This window comes from Hippopotamus amphibius, chromosome 2 (genome assembly GCF_030028045.1).
Source record: "Hippopotamus amphibius kiboko isolate mHipAmp2 chromosome 2, mHipAmp2.hap2, whole genome shotgun sequence".
Classification (NCBI taxonomy): domain Eukaryota; kingdom Metazoa; phylum Chordata; class Mammalia; order Artiodactyla; family Hippopotamidae; genus Hippopotamus; species Hippopotamus amphibius.
The window spans coordinates 177,660,492-177,676,362 of NC_080187.1; the positions used below are offsets into that span (position 1 = coordinate 177,660,492).

The 15,871-nt window shown below is 44.6% G+C and overlaps 1 protein-coding gene across 1 annotated transcript in view; it reads right to left on the reverse strand.

Moving 5' to 3' along the window:
• The window catches only part of RYR3 (ryanodine receptor 3), a 361,967-nt gene that overhangs the window by 198,007 nt on the left and 148,089 nt on the right, over positions 1-15,871 (reverse strand). The window contains 7 exon segments of the mRNA XM_057721476.1: positions 6,220-6,394; positions 6,978-7,153; positions 8,017-8,197; positions 9,559-9,718; positions 11,363-11,446; positions 13,123-13,226; positions 14,837-14,941. Of these exon segments, the coding sequence (XP_057577459.1) occupies positions 6,220-6,394; positions 6,978-7,153; positions 8,017-8,197; positions 9,559-9,718; positions 11,363-11,446; positions 13,123-13,226; positions 14,837-14,941 (985 nt within the window).

The window sequence follows — 15,871 nt, forward strand, 5'->3', positions numbered from 1 at the left end:
CCACACAAAACTATAATTCAAACAGATGCATGTACCCCTATGGTCAAAGCAGCACTATTCACAATAGCCAAGGCACGGAAGCAACCTAAATGTTTATTGACAGATGACTGGATAAAGATGATGTGGTAATTATATACAATGGAATATTACTCAGCCATAAAAAAGAATGAAATAATGCCATTTGTAGCAACACAGATGGACCTAGAGGTTATCACATTGAGTGAGGTAAGTCAGACAGAGAAAGACTGATATTTATATGTGGAATCTAAAATATGACATAAATGAACTTATCTACAAAACAGAAATGGACCCACAGATATAGAGAACAGACTTGTGGTTGCCAAGGAGTGGGGTGGAGGAGGGATATTTGGGAGGTTGGGATTAACAGATGCAAACTATTATCTATAGAATGGATAAACAACAAGGTCCTATTGTATAGCACAGGCAACAATATTTGATAACCTGTTATAAACCATAATGGAAAAGAATATGAAAAAGAATGTATTCGTCACTTTGCTGTACAGCAGAAATTAACACATTGTAAATCAATTATACTTCAATAAAATCAATAAAAAAAGAAAGTCTCCCTTCCCCTTTCTTCTCCAGTAACTTGAATGATGGGAAAAGTGAGCAGCAGACTCAGAAACAATGAGGACTTCTCAGTAACTCAGGTCACATCAAGGACTTCCTAGTTACAGACCCCCTGACAATGCAAGATGCATGCGGAAACGAAAAAAGGTCATATTTGCATGAGGCCTTTTTTCTACGGAACTTGGGCTCCTTATTGTTCCTAAGTCATCAGCAGAGGGGACAGTATTTTGCTGAAGGTAAATCTGAAGCTTTGAGGAGCTAACAGACTTGACCAAGGTTGTGAGAAGGGCAAATGACAACATGGGAAAAGATCCCACACTCTCTGACTCACAGACCGGCTGCCAGTCAGCGTACAAGAGAGGGGGTGAAGGTTACAGGGGATGAAGGTCCCAGATTTACAGCTGTTATGTCCTGGGGCAGAGGGCTGTACTCATTACAGAGGAGAGTGCTGTCCCTCTGGGGCAGAAGCCATCTCTATGGGGGAGGGCTAAACACTGCCTGAGAATAGACTCCACAACACAAGTTGGGGATGGCAAAGCAATGGAAGGGCATGTCAGGGACCTCTTGGGGGCTAAGTGGGCACAGCAGAGACAGCTCTGTACAGCAGCAGACGAGAAGCTAAATCCCAGGCTTGAGCCAGAAAAGAGAAACCCCAGAAAGGACCGAGAGCAAAGCTACATCTTCATAAGGCACAGGCACTTTCTCCTGGGGAAGAATACTTGAAAACTGGATATATTTAATTAGCTGCCTCCACCTGGTGGAGAGGCTCCGCTCCATTTCTACAACTTCTTTACTTGAGGTGTTACAACTTCACGTAACTTGAAAACTCTGCTTGATAGACAGGTAAGGGGGAACAACGATGATAAACCCCACCAGCTGATATTTATGAAGTACTTTCTAGGTGTTAGGCCCTGGGCTCAGTGCTCTATAGATTGAGGTCATTAATGTGCCCATTTTACAGATGTGGAAACTGAGGCCTAGCAAGCTGATAACTTGCTCAAGGTCTATCTCTTGGGAAGGATGTGGAAGCAGCATGTGAACAAGGCTGCCTGAGAGCAGTCCAAAGCAAGCAGTGGGGACTGAGGCCCGGATGCCTGCTTTCTAATTCTTATCTCCGGTGACTGGCTCTGTGATGAACTCTTCCTTCACTTTTCAGATGATTTTCCTAAGTGTCGTGTAGTTGATTAGTTTGCCTCTAGATCAGGCAGCTGGAGACCTCCAACCACAAAGCACTCCAGGCCTCTTGGAGGAGAGGGCTGCCTGTCACAAGTGGCCACACTGCTCCCTGGAGTTGATCTGGATGGACAGATCCACTTGGTAAGCCCACATGGCATTACTGTGAACAATGTCGTGCACACAAAAGGATTTACACTTTGCACACAACTCAATCCCTAGCTTCAAGGGAGACTGAAGAAGTAAGAAAATGGGAAAATAAAAGGGAAAAGCAATACTCTGTCCCTACATGCAGCCTAGCAGATGTAACCTACTTCATCGAACATCATTGAAGAGGTTTGAGGAGAAAATTTGCAAATGGCCTTATTTGGAACCTAGATGTACCTAGAGTTCCTGTTCTAGGAAAGGAATGTCAAGAACACATGCATTTAAATCCTGCAGAGGACCCCAGGTTCTGAGAAACCGAATCACAGGGCCTCATGCGGTTTTGTGATTAGGAAGGGAGTCAGCCAGGTTGTCATCTTTTTACAATTCAGGAGCTTGGAAAGAAACCAGTTATCTAGACAATCCCAACCATGGGTCCCTTTTTAATCCATTTCAGATGGAAGAAAGACATGAGAGAAAATCACTCCTAGTAACGGAAACACTAAGATCTTGGGGGATAAGTGGTTAAATGACTGCCTAGACCATTCCTGGGGTGTTTCTGAGAGTCTCAATCCAGCAGTTCATGTTTTACCCATTCATGTTTAATTTTCTAAGCCTTACAAAGATGCCATTCGGGGACAGTACCGAGATGGTCATAAGCCTTGTAGAAAACACAGGAAGCATGAGGCCACGTTCCCCTGCCACAGCCACTTTCTGAAGCATAGGACCCATGCGGGGAGAGAATGACGGAGGACCTTGGGTAGCAGCGGGTTTGTGTGCGGATGGCAGTGACACTGCCTGCAAGTAAGTTTCTGCTGCCTGTGGAAGAGATGCCAGCAGAGCTGGGGGATCTGTTAAATCCTGACAAGCCAACAGCAGGAAAGCCTGGGAGGCTGCCCCTGCAGACACTGAAGCTGTAGCAGAGCAGGATGTGCGCCAGGGGAGTGCCTGGCAGAGGCAAGCACAGGAGACCAGCTCGAAAGCCTCTTCTGTACATCATGTTCTGAGGTCCAGCACAATGTTCAGAATTTCATCTTCCTTTCCCTTAAATGGAATAAAAGAGAACACTAACAGCAAAGGTTTCACCGTGGAAGCTTCTGAGCTTCCAGATGCCTTTCGGGGGCAACATTGTGAGCTGTGATGGTCCAAGCCAGGGAACACAGTAGAGAACAATGATTAGGAAAATTCTAATGAGGCTTATAAGAGTATATCATCTATGATGCAGAAAGGGATGGAGATGACAACTTATAAATAACCTGGAGCAAAAAAAATCAGCCATGAATTGTAGTGTCTGCCCTCATTCCTTCCCCCAAAGGACTAAAACCTTCGCACAGCACAGCTCCCGCGGGGGTAAATGGCCCGAGTCAAGGTTGGGGTGCTGGTGACCAGACACAAACGTATGGGGTATTTTGCTTTACGAGGGGCTGTAACGCACAAAGTGTTTTATTTTCAACAGATGCTTTTCCTAACAGCTCAAGGCAAGAATCGCTGCCTCTTTCCACTTTAGGCAGAGAATAGAGCTGCTATATGGTTATTCTAGGCCTCTGGGTTATTGCCATCAAAGAAAAGCATGCAGACTCCCTTTCAACTGCCCTTCCTCTGACTCCTGAGCCATCACAGAACTGTAAGAGCCTCCCAATTATCTTGTCTCTGTGTTATTAAAGTGCGACACAATACTACAGTACAACGTGTTAACATAATACAGCACAATTCTATTATAAAACAGGGTCCTAATAATAGACTTTGTTACTCTGAAGGTCACATCATGTCTCAGTACACAAAAGGTCTATGAGACATCTTTTTCATTACAGCACCGATGATCTCTAAAAGCAGAGTTCTCCTAAAACATCCCTTTTCTTCACAGTATTCTTCTGCTCAAACCTTAGGACAGCCCCCTGTGTCATACAGAGTGGAGTCCAAGGACGCTGGGCTCAGATTTGATAATAAAGTTTCTTGAATAAAAAGACCAAGTCTTGATGTTTGAGGCTATAATCTACACCTTCTTATTCTTTCCAGCTTTATCTTTTATAAATTCCATACGCAAATCTTCCAAAATGTATCATCACTCTTTCCTGCAGTTTCCTGTTTCCACACTATTCCTCTACTCACATCCCCTTAGAAGAAGACCCTTCTCCTTAGAGGTAGACAGCTCATATTTTTTATTTAACCTTCAGTTCCAATCCCATTCTCATAGAATTTTCATCTTGCATTGGTCATTTGCCATTTCTAACCTACCGCTTCGCATTGGTAGTTACCTTTCCGTATTTTCATCTTATTTATTTTTCCAACTAGAAAATGAACTCCTTAATTTTGCTACTATTTACTTTTTTGTGTATACCGTAGACCACTGCTTCTTATACTTTAAAGTGCATGGGAACCACCGGAGTATCTTGTCTGAATGCAGTTTCTGAATCAGTAGGACTGGCGTGGGGTCTGAGACTCTGCATTTATAACAAGAGGACCATACTTTGAGAAGCAAGGCTTTAGACTTTACAGAGTTCTTAGAACTATGAACACAGGAGATTCTTGTCTCCTCCTTATGTTGAACCAAAGTCTCATAGACAAGTAACCTCCCGAGTCCACTCTCGGGGGAGCCATGACAGGGTCTCTGGTCTTTGGACTCTTCCTACTCCAGAGAGCTACTTTCCCTGGGGATGAGTCTGAATCTTTTGGTTCTTCGTTTCCTCCAGCCTCATGAAGAGAGCACTGCCTGTGATGGGTACTTGGTAAATATCTGTTTCCAAAGGCCAGTGCCAGAAGATTCTCTTCTCCACTGCCCTCATGCCCACCGACAGGACTTCCCCTGCTTGGGCTCTGAACCAGCGCATAAGCCATTCTTTCTTCTGGCAACATCCTTTCCAGTTGTTTCCAAAAATATATTTTTCAAAACTTTGACTTTAAACCTTTTCAGAAGGCATTAAAATATGACCACATCTCACTTCAGTCATCTTGTCTTTCTAGGAAAATACATTGACTAGCAACTTTGCTATTATCCCAAATATATGCCTCTTAGAAAAATCTTTAAAGTTCTTGCAAGGTACAGTTTGATATGCATGTTGCAGATAATACGTGTCTGTAAAAAGCATGAAAGTGATTTGTAAAGCTAAAACACACTATAAATAAAGAATATTTTATATGTATTAAAAATACATACTCATGTATTTCTGCTGCTCTTGCCTTGTTTAACTTTTGGTGTGGGGAGAGAGGACTGTTTCTTTTTGTAAAGTCTCAGAAATTTAGAGCTACCAGGCACCCTAATCATTTACAGAGGGGGAAAGGAGGTACAGAGATACTAAATACAGTCAGTCTGAGATGTCATAGGTGGGGAAGGGCAGAGGCAGGACAGGAACCCAGGTCTCCTGACCCAGAGCAGCCTCTTTTCCTCTCAACCTCCCTGCCTCCTTCTCATCTGTACTGAAGCAGCAGAGAGTGGCAAAGCACCAAGCACAGGAGTGTGACCACAGTGAATATCAAGTCACCATCATAGAATCTTACGTCTAAGAAGGATGTTGGCACTTACACAGTCTATCATCCTGTTTTCTGGTACATATGAAGAAAGCAAAGCCCAGAGAAGACAAGCCAAGCCTCTCTGGGAGCCACACAGTTTGTTAGGAGCAAGTCAGCTGACTTGCAGTCCAGTGCTCCTTCTCCTGGTGCCAACAACCTTGTGTACATAGCAGAATTCTATAAATCAGAAGCGCCCATCGCTCCTTTGTGTAGCTGGAAGCACTGCCCTGACTGCGGTCCATTCATGGCCATTAACAAGTGCAACTGTGCTTGGGTTTCATAGCATGTTTGACTTTCAAAATAAATTCTACTTCATTCAAGGGAACAGCTAGGTCAAACTTCCATGTTTCAATGATTCTCATCAAAGCATCAAGTTCAATTACACAATCACTCAGACTGACAATTCAAAACAGAATAAGAGGATAATTCTTTAATTCATTGACTTTTCTCTCCTGCCAGGGATATTAGTCCACATGCAATTAGCATTTCCTTTCTGATACCGGGAAACCTGGTGAACCTTACCATGCGAAGGCACAGGGCAGGGGATTAGAGGAGAGCTTCTTGGTCAGTTTCTCTGAAAGTTCACTTACATTTACACTGCACATGTCAACTATCACTATTATTTGTCTTGATTCTTCAAAAATAATACTACAAGGGCTTGTCTTCACCACCAGGGTTTCAAATCTGCAAAGATGAGTGTGCCCTAAGAGAGGGGGTAGAAGATCTCACCCCACTCCCTGGATTTCCCTTCATCTCGTGGAGGTGGGGGCGGGGAGGGATGGTGGGGAAAGCTGGTGGATTTACCATTGTCAATCTCGTAGTCTGCGAAGGCAAGTTCAGAGCCTTTGCTGGTGATCAGCAGCTCCCCATTCAGCGTGAAGATCATTGAAGCATCATCCAGGTTAATCATACATCCAACCACATCTCCTGGCTGCCAGGTGCGTCCAAAGTATCCACTCCCTTGATGCCAACGCTGGCCCTAGAAAACAAGAGCGAAGACTTAGAGAAATGGAGGTCCTAGAGGCCTCTGTGCCACTGGAGAAATGAGCCCATGGGTAATTTCGCCTACTGGGTAGTGGTACCTGGTTTCTACAAGGCACTTTCCTTTCTACCATGGACAACTCACACGGAGAAGTAGTCTATCTACAGATGAATGAAACCAAGATACACAGGCTCATCAGAAAAGGCAGGCTGAATCTCTCAATACCTAGTCAGCTATGAAAACAAGCCGAAATCCCTCTAAAACAAAGTGGAAAGATTTCCCCACATACTGGCTGCATGGTGTTCCGTGAGCCTCCCCTGCAGTGGGGGCCATGGGTTCAGAGGCAAGGCGGATACGGAGGTGACTATGGAAAGGACGAGTATGCAGCCCTCCCCTTCTCCAGAGCAAAGAGCAAAGGGACACACACCGGGTGATGATCATTCTATGGTCTAAATTAGCCAGTGTGGTGGCTCCTCCCTTTTGAAGCCAGGGAACCTGATACGCAGCACTTCTCACTTCTGAGGAAATGTTTGGAGCAGGAAACCTGGACTGTGGATGTGCTGACACCAGGCAGACTCACCCTGCTGCCTTCAAACACAAAGGCTTGGTCATCGGCCCCCAGCTCAACGTCAGGCCGACAGCCTGGCCTGGCCCAGCCGACACGCATGTCTCCTCCGGTCACCACCTCAAATTCAAAATACCACTTTCCAGATCTCACTGCATAAGAACGCTCTACCCGGAAAAAGCGGATCTTGTCTATGCTGACTTTCTCCACAGCTGGGTCAGCTATCAAGAAGGAAAGGGAGCAGAGGGTGCAGGAGGGAGAGAGAGGACATAGGTTTTAATATTTAGTGAGCATTCCTCAAAAGACTTTCAACAACAAAGGCTGATGACAGATCTACTAGCCAATAGAGCATTCTGTTCATAACAGAATCACCACTACCACCACCATATCGTAATAACAATACAAGCCACCATTCACGGAGTGACTGCTTTGCAGTAGAAACTGAATCTCAGTTTTTTCTCACGATAATCCTATGAAATCAGTATTACTGTCTTCATTTTATTGAAGAAGAAATTGAGGCTCAGAGAGGTTCATGTGTTCAAGGTCTTAGAGCCAACAAACCAAGGAGAGCAAAGATGGAACCCAAGTCTGTCTTTCTCCACATCTATCCCCTTAACCACGTTTTACTGCCCCACTAGCCCATGGTATCCCCTGGGGTATGAGATGGCAGTGACATGTTAAACACTCACAAGCTGGTGATTTTAGTCAGTGCTAGAATTCAATTTAGAGATGATGTTACCTGGCCCCAAAGTAAGCTGGTATTCACAAGTTTGGAAAACAAGAGAAGTAAAGGTAACTTGGTTTTGTGACCCTGAAAAGCTCAGCTCTGCTGGAGGATAACTTATTCCTTGTGGGACTGGGTCACAGACGTGCTCATTACAGAGACATCTGTCAATGGGACATGGCTCTCTTATCAACATGGTTCCCCTCCTTCCCCCCACTTTTTAAAATACACCACTGAGTTTAGCACTCTAGCACCAACAGCATTTCTAGTAGTGCAAGTTAGACCTGTTGAAAGTTAGCATTCCTCCAGAAGAAGACCTGTTTAGTGAACCGGGGGCCGGAATGAACAATCTCCACTCATTACCTAGTTCTTGGTCTGAGGGTTCGATGTTGTAGCCATAACCAATAAATGTCCGCACGGCTTCCCGAAGGCTGTCCCTATTTGACTTCTTGGTACGCTCATCCAGCAACGTGTATGGAACCAGCCGGGGATTTCTTTTGTTCTTTAAATCCTATATGAAGCCGGAGAAAAGAGACACTGAGAAAATGCATCGCATCTTTCCAAAGAGCTCGTCCCACTCACACACTCCCAGCAACAGTCCTGGCTTCCTCGGGTGAGTCTGCCAGCTCTTCTCCCAGAGCCTTGATATTTACCAATGTACATATTTGCCACTTCAGGATTAAATTGAGTATACATGGAAAATTTGTAGTAACATTCAAAGCTAGCAGTAAAAACATCATTTTAATTATGCCAGCCTGTCAATAAAATGCAGTGTCATGAAATTGGTTAGAAACCTCCATTACCAAGGCGAGGCAGACGGGGGTTTGCATAACTATTCCCACGTGAAAGATCACGCCATGATTTAAACTGCTATGGCCTCCTCACAACAGATTCTTAACTGAGAGACATCTCTGCTCACAGAGAAACGTCTGAAAAGGTGGCAGAGCCACGGTGGGGCCGTTTTACTGTAGGAGGCACGTATTTGTGTGAGAATCCCCCTCGGTTCCTTAGTGGGGACTGAGAAGACAATAAAAACATTGGCATGAAGTCCTTATAACCTTACATGCTGTTTTGAATCCCCACTTCCTTCCCTGCCACAGTTTCCATAGTTGTGGTCTTCCTGGATCCAGACGTGTGCAGATTCGGAGGCTCAGGAATGAATGAACACGTGTGCACACACCTGTCCTTGAACGTCCCTAATACTGAGCCAGGTACTTACTGAGATGAGGGGGGCATTTCAGAGTGAGAGGTGTGCCAGATGGTTTGGACTGAACCCTGGTTCTAAACTCCACTGAATTCCTTGCTAGGCTCTCAGGCTGCCTGTGGATAAGCTAAGAACTCTGCCCAGGAATCTTAGTCCCGTGGACTGAAGTAAGGGGGCATAGGCTTCTTGGCGGGCTGGTCTGCCCCTCTGCTGGGCTAGCTTCCCCTGCTCTTCCCCCTTCAGTGGTGGCTACTTGAGACCATCCCAGAAATACTGTGGGGCTGCGACGTTGATTTGTGTGAGCCTTACCTTGGCCTTGGAGAGTGCATGAAAGCTCAGCTCTCCATGAGGCAGGCAGCAAGATGGGGAATAAGAGAAGATGCAGCCAGCGGCCATATACACAGGGCAACATGATCACAAGTGAACCAGACTAACAAAGGAAAGGTAAGCCCATCCATTGCTGAGAAACTAGAGTTAATGTCAATGTGACCGTTACAAATTTCATCCAGTCCCATGATTTTATAAATAATGAATGCGTTGAGGTGTGAGGAACAGAGTGCAAGGGCAACCTCCGTCTTCCAGTCTCAGACCCACAAAAGCAAAATGGCATTCTGCTGGATGATCACATCTTCTGGCTTCTCCAGCAGGCCTGACCCAGCACTCCTCACCTGTTGAATGCCATAGGTCCATCCTTGTTTTATTCTGTCTTTTGCCCAAACATTGTGTGCATTTTCTGCAAGCTTATCCACTAAAATCTCTTGAGGAGGTAACAGCTTCACATCAGACAAATCCAAAGGGGCTGGCTTATAGCCATTGGACATCATGTAGCTACAAGTAAATGGAAAATATATATTTTGAACAGAACTCTATGACTCCCCCGCTCCAGATTTTAGACCAATAGCACAGGGTCAGAACACTAGGAAAATAAGGCTACAGTCACAGATTCTATCTTTGGCAGAACGGATAGTGCAGCTCTATCTCGGGTCCTTAGAAGAAGACCCTAATCCACCATCCTTTCTGCCAACGTGTGTCACAGATGAAGGCAACTGCTGGAGAAAGTGGATCGTCTGTGCGAATCCATCCTTATTTCTAAGAAAACTACTCTGTCCTACAAACGATGGGCACATTCAGTGTAACATCACCCAAAGCTCCTTTGTCTCACTTCCAAAACACAAAAGGTTATGACCACATTGGCAAGGGTATCGCCACCTTGAGCCAAATGATTTTTCATAAATCAGCAGAGAATGGTCACTCAGTCTTAGAGAACTAAACCTTCACTTTAAGAATTAAAAAAAAAATCATAACATTAGAGAGTTTGTGAGCTTGAAGTAACCTTCCTGATTTGCTGTCCAGTCCAGGAGTCACAGTTGCAAATACCTGTAATTTGACAGATAATTTAACAGATAATGGGAAGATGGGAAAAGCTCAGTATGAGTCCAGGTAGATGCACTGTGTGAATGGAGAGGAGCAGGGCCAAGTGTGGAGTGACTCACAGGAGAGCAACTGACCATAGTCATGTTGGAATGTGAATCCGGAGGCACCCATGGCCCCAAGGCCACTGACTGCCCAGATCAAGGCCAGAACCTGAATGTGATGACTTGCAGACCAACATTACTCTACCCGAGAACCTCTGAGTGAGATGCAAGGTCTACTGCAGGCATGATACTGCCCCTCATCCACCTTCTAGGGATGCCTGACCTTGGGCAGAGTCAACATGTGTTGATCACTGAGCGCTGATCACTCAGCTGCCCCTCCAGCTGCTGCCTCTCAGCTGTGCTGCTCTTGGCACCGGGAGCTGCCTCTGGGAGTGGAGCTTGGCAGCTTGGGAGTTTCACAGGGAGGAAGGGGAAGATAAGCATTCAATTAAGAGCTGGCACTGCCTTGGCTCATAAGTCATTACGACACCTGGGTGTGAATGCGTGTGCACCCAAGGCTGGCATATGGGCAGGTGAGCAAGTGAGCCAGGGGATGTGCCAGCGAGCGCACACCTGAATGTGTGACAACACATGACTCGGTGAATGTATGGACAAGAGGGAGAGAAGAACATTATGCAGATTTAGGGGTCAAATGAAATCTTGGCAGAGACACCCATTTCTGCAAGGGATTTACAAGGCTGGCCCAGCGCCAGAGGAGTGAATCTTTGCTGTGGCTACCGACCGTGTTCAAGCTCTCGTGCCAACCGCTATTCTTACAGACCAGCACAGCGTATCCATCTGAGTGCCGCATCTCCTGGCTCAAAACTAGTGATAGTAGACAGTAGTGTAGGTCCAGGCAGAAGCACTGGAAACATTGTACTTCAATCGGCTTCTGTCTGGGGGAGTCAGTGCCGTCTAGGTACCCAGAGGATCCATCCTGCGCTGGTGCTAGGAGTATCTGGGGCCATCACCTGCCTCTATGCGTGGGCCTCCTGTCCTCCAAGCTTAAGAATTCAGACAGAAGCATTAAAGTCCCAACCATTAAAAGATCACCTACTTTTTGGGCAACTTGACCTTCTTGAGATCCTCCTCAGCAGCCGGGTTAACATGAGCGATGTGGCACCCCAGGGCCAGGAGGGTCCTGTGATGTAACGGAGAGAGAATTCAAGGGTCACTGCAAGGTGGAGGTCAGTGAGAACCCTAACCTGCACCTGAAGTGATAAAAACAGACAGTATTCATTCGTTTTGACCAGAGACTGCCAAACTTTTTCTGTAAAGGGTGAGCTAGGGAATATTTTAGGCTTTGTGGTTCTTACGTCTCTGTTATCACACAACTACTCACTTCTGCCATTGCAGAGCAAAAACAGCCATAGACAATACGCAACTGAAGAGCCTGGCTTTGTTTTTTTTGTTTTTTTTTTTAATTGGAGTATTATTGCTTCACACTGTGTGCCAGTTTCTGCTGTACAACAAAGAATCAGCTGTATTTATACATATATCTCCATATCCCCTCCCTCTTGAGTCTCCCTCCCACCCTCCCCATCCCACCCCTCTAGGTCGTCACCAATCATCGAATTTCTCTCCCTGTGTTATGCAGCAGCTTCCCACTAGCTATCTATTTTATATTTGGTAGTATATATATGTCAATGCTACTCTCTCATCTCATCCCAGCTTCTCCTTTGACTCACCTCCCAAGAGCTTGGGCTTTGTTACAATAAAACTTTTTTACCAAAATAGGTGGCAGGTGAGATCGGCCTGTGGGCCTTAGTTTGCCAACTCTTGATTTAGATGATTGCACACATAAGAATGCAACAAAAAAGAATTTCATTAATAGCCCCTCCGGGAGACATTTTCTAGTTTACAAATTTGCATTAGGATTGTATCCTGCTTCTCTGATTCCAGGGGACAGACAGGATCCTAACAAAAAACCCAGAGGTCAGCAAGTATTTCCTGTGTGCTCCCTGTACAGTGTCTTGAGCTGTGCTGGACACCATGAGGGACAAAAGCCACATCCTCAAGAAGGGTCAGTGTGATGGAAGACATCATATATGGGAGCCTATGAGACAAGGCTCCTGACAGAGCATCACTGTGACAGCAAAACCACAGTGTTAAAATGTTCTGCACCAACTAGAGAACAGAGAAACACAACGCAGAAAACACAAGCTACAAGCCCAACGGGAATTCAAAAAGGGAGATATAAACTTGCTAAAAAATGAAGATCTGAATCAGGGTTTAAACCACAGGTGCGATCACACAGAAGCTAAAAGTTATTTTTTAAATTGAATTTCAGTGAATTAGACCATGTTTTCCCATTCATTTATAGAAATGCCTTATCTTTTTTTCTTTTTAAAAAAATATTTATCATCTCATCTAACCATTACAACAATTATGTACAGATAAGAACTATCACTATCCTCATTTTGTAGACGAGAACATGGAGACTTAGAGAGGTTAAGTTGTCCAATTTCAACATGACCTAGAAGCTGCTGTATATCTTATCTTCTATGCTTGATTATACATGAACTAAAAGAGGCACTTGGTCCTTTGATTCTAAATTTCTCTTCTTTTTTTCTGCCTACCTTTTCCCTGTCCCTGCCAAATAGCAAATTTCTCTAAAGAACTATATATGCTAAACAACAACAGCAGATGTGTTCTTCACTGTGCTAAATCCTTTGGTGGATGAATAATCCCATCCCTGCTAATCTGTCAGAATGCATCATGTTTTCAAGGAAGAGACAACAGGTTTGTAGTTTAGTTATAAGGCATTAAATCATCCACTCACTGTTTAGTCCAAATTCAATTCAATTAAACACTCACTTTAAGGTTTCAGTTGACATTTGTAGGTTATAATTCTTCTCAGTTTCAGGCAGCTTTGAAAACTCCACAAGGCAGGGGTGTTGTCTCTTGTTGTCATCCCGTGTCTAGGTGACAACGTAAGAAAGAATATAATTTAAGTTTTGACACCTGGCACTGCCTTGGAAAACGGAAAAGGACACACGTTGAAACATGGCCCAGGCGATTCACATCAGGCAAGACAAAGACAGCCATCTGCTGATAGGCAAATAGACGATCTTCCCTCTAACAAATGATACACCCTGACCCCAGGCTGCCAGTGGCATGTGTTCCGTGGATTGCTTCCAGTCAAGTGTCTGCATTCAGAACATACTTTCCCAAGAAGCAATTTTATGCGTGGTAGCCATGCTCCTGCCTGTCCAAAATTCATGGGACCACAGTGCCACCGCAGGGTAGCACTCTTCAGAACATAAAGGACTACGGAATCTGGGCCAGCACTGTCCGATAGGAACAAAGTCAGCCCCCAGTGTGAACCACATTTGTAATTTCAAATTTCCTAGTAGCCACATGTGAAAAGCAAAACCAAAACCAAAACAAAAAACAAACAAAAAAACCAGGTGAAATGAATTTTAATGTATTTTACTTAATCCAATACACCCGAAACCGCACCATGTTAACAAGTAATTAACATAAGAAATTATTTGAGCTATTTTATATTAATTTTTCATAGACGTCTTGAAAATCCAATGTGTAATTTATCCTCACAGCACATCTCCACTCAGACTAGTCACATTTTCAGTGCTCAGTAGCCCCACATGGCCCATGGCTATTGTATTGGGTAGTGTAGATCCGGACACTAACTGATTCATTCATTCATTCATTCCACAAACAATTGTTGAATGTCTACTATGTGGTGGGCAGTGAGTTAGACCTTAGGAGTTCAATGGTGAGCTGGGGTAGCCCCAGCCCCATGAAGCATAAAGTCTGATGGAGTAGAAATACGATCATCTTAGAAATAAATTTATAATCGCAATTGTAATTCACTCTCAAAGGAGAGGTTTGTGGTGTTATAAAAGCATAGAGCAGAGAGATGGTCATTTATAAGGAGAATATTTATGGATCTATATCAATATATAAGTGCTAGAGTGCAGGGACCCTTTCAGTAACCAAGCTGGAACGTGCATAATTTGAGAGCGTCAGGGTATAGGAAGCTTCAGAATTATGGATCCTTCTGCCTTCAGACATGACCTTTCACAAGTCACAGAACAAAGTCAGTTTACGTCCTCTTTGGAAAATGTTTTCTAGTGAAAGAGATTCCTCCTCTGAATGCCCATTAATCTTAGTGATCCATCTGAAAACCACATTAAACAAATTCCGATTCACAACAACGAATCAGCCTCTCTTCACCAGCCATGCAGAGACAACAGCGTTTTCTGAAGAGAAAGGGAGATGTGAGGGCTCCGAAGGAGGCAGCTGAGGGATGACCACACTTGATATTCCCTGAAGGGAACACCAGCCTTTGGGAGTAAGAAGGAGATGGACTCCTGGGTCTGTCTGTGCAGAGCTGGTGTCCCCAGCTCTCCTGACTGCAGTTCGACGAACTCTGGAGCAAGGATGCTGGATGCAGTGAGAGTGGGATGGGAGTCAGTAAGAAGCAGTGGATTTAGGCTTGTGATGCTTCTTTCTCATTTGAGTCTGTAAAGAACACTTCCTCTGGCCTGGCCACTCAAACACATACCTTGCCAAAAGTCCAGCCAAGCTCTATTTTATTCATTCCCCAAAGCTCGTGGATGTTTTCCGCCAGCCTATCTCGGATCTTCTCTAGGTGTGGTGGTAAAACAACCTAAAAGGAAAAGGAACAAGTGAGAAGTCAGAACTACAAGAATCAATTGTATTGAAATCTATCACAATCTAGACGGTTTGTGTGCCCCAGCTGAATTCACTACATGTCACCCATGAGGGGCTGCTTCTAGGGATTCCTTCCTCTCTTGGCTTCCTCTGGACCATATCTCCCCTTCCTCTATGCTCTCTCATCCACCTATAGATGGCCACTCCCAACCATCCAGCCTCCAGCCATGGTCTCTCCTGAAGTTCAGACCCACTATTTCAACTACCTGCAGAATTTTTCCACCAAAGTGAACTTAGCATGTTATTCAAAAATGAATTCATTATTTTTCCTTCAAAACCTTTTTCTTGTCTTATCTTTATTTTCTCTTTTTGCTGAATGGCCTCACCATTGCCTCAAGCCTGAAAGTCATCTTAGTGTCTTTTTCTCTTGGCATTATACCCTCCACCCTTCATTCCTCCACCAACCACACCTAATCAGTCACAAAATTCAACATATTTATTTCCTAAGCATCTATCTGAAGGTTCCCCTCCTCTACATCACTCAACCTCATTATTTCTCTACCTGGACCATTGCAAGAGCTTCACAATTGATCTCCCCACCCCCCCACCAATCTATTCTTCACACTGTGGCCAGAGTAATGAGCCCACAACAACGCAACCACGTCAAAACACTCTCCTCCTGAGTACCTCCAAGGGCCCCTTGACACTCCTGAGACACAGATTAAATGTATTAACCAAGTGTATAGTGCCATTCTTCAGTCCTCTCACCACGGTGCTCCCAAACACAGCCTTTCTAAACCTCTTGAGATTCTCCCTAAAGGTCACACTGTCTCATAGTTCTGTGCCCTTGCATATGCAACCTCTATTCTCATTAGTACTCTCCATGAGACAAATAATGTGTATATCCCTCCTCCATACCACATAG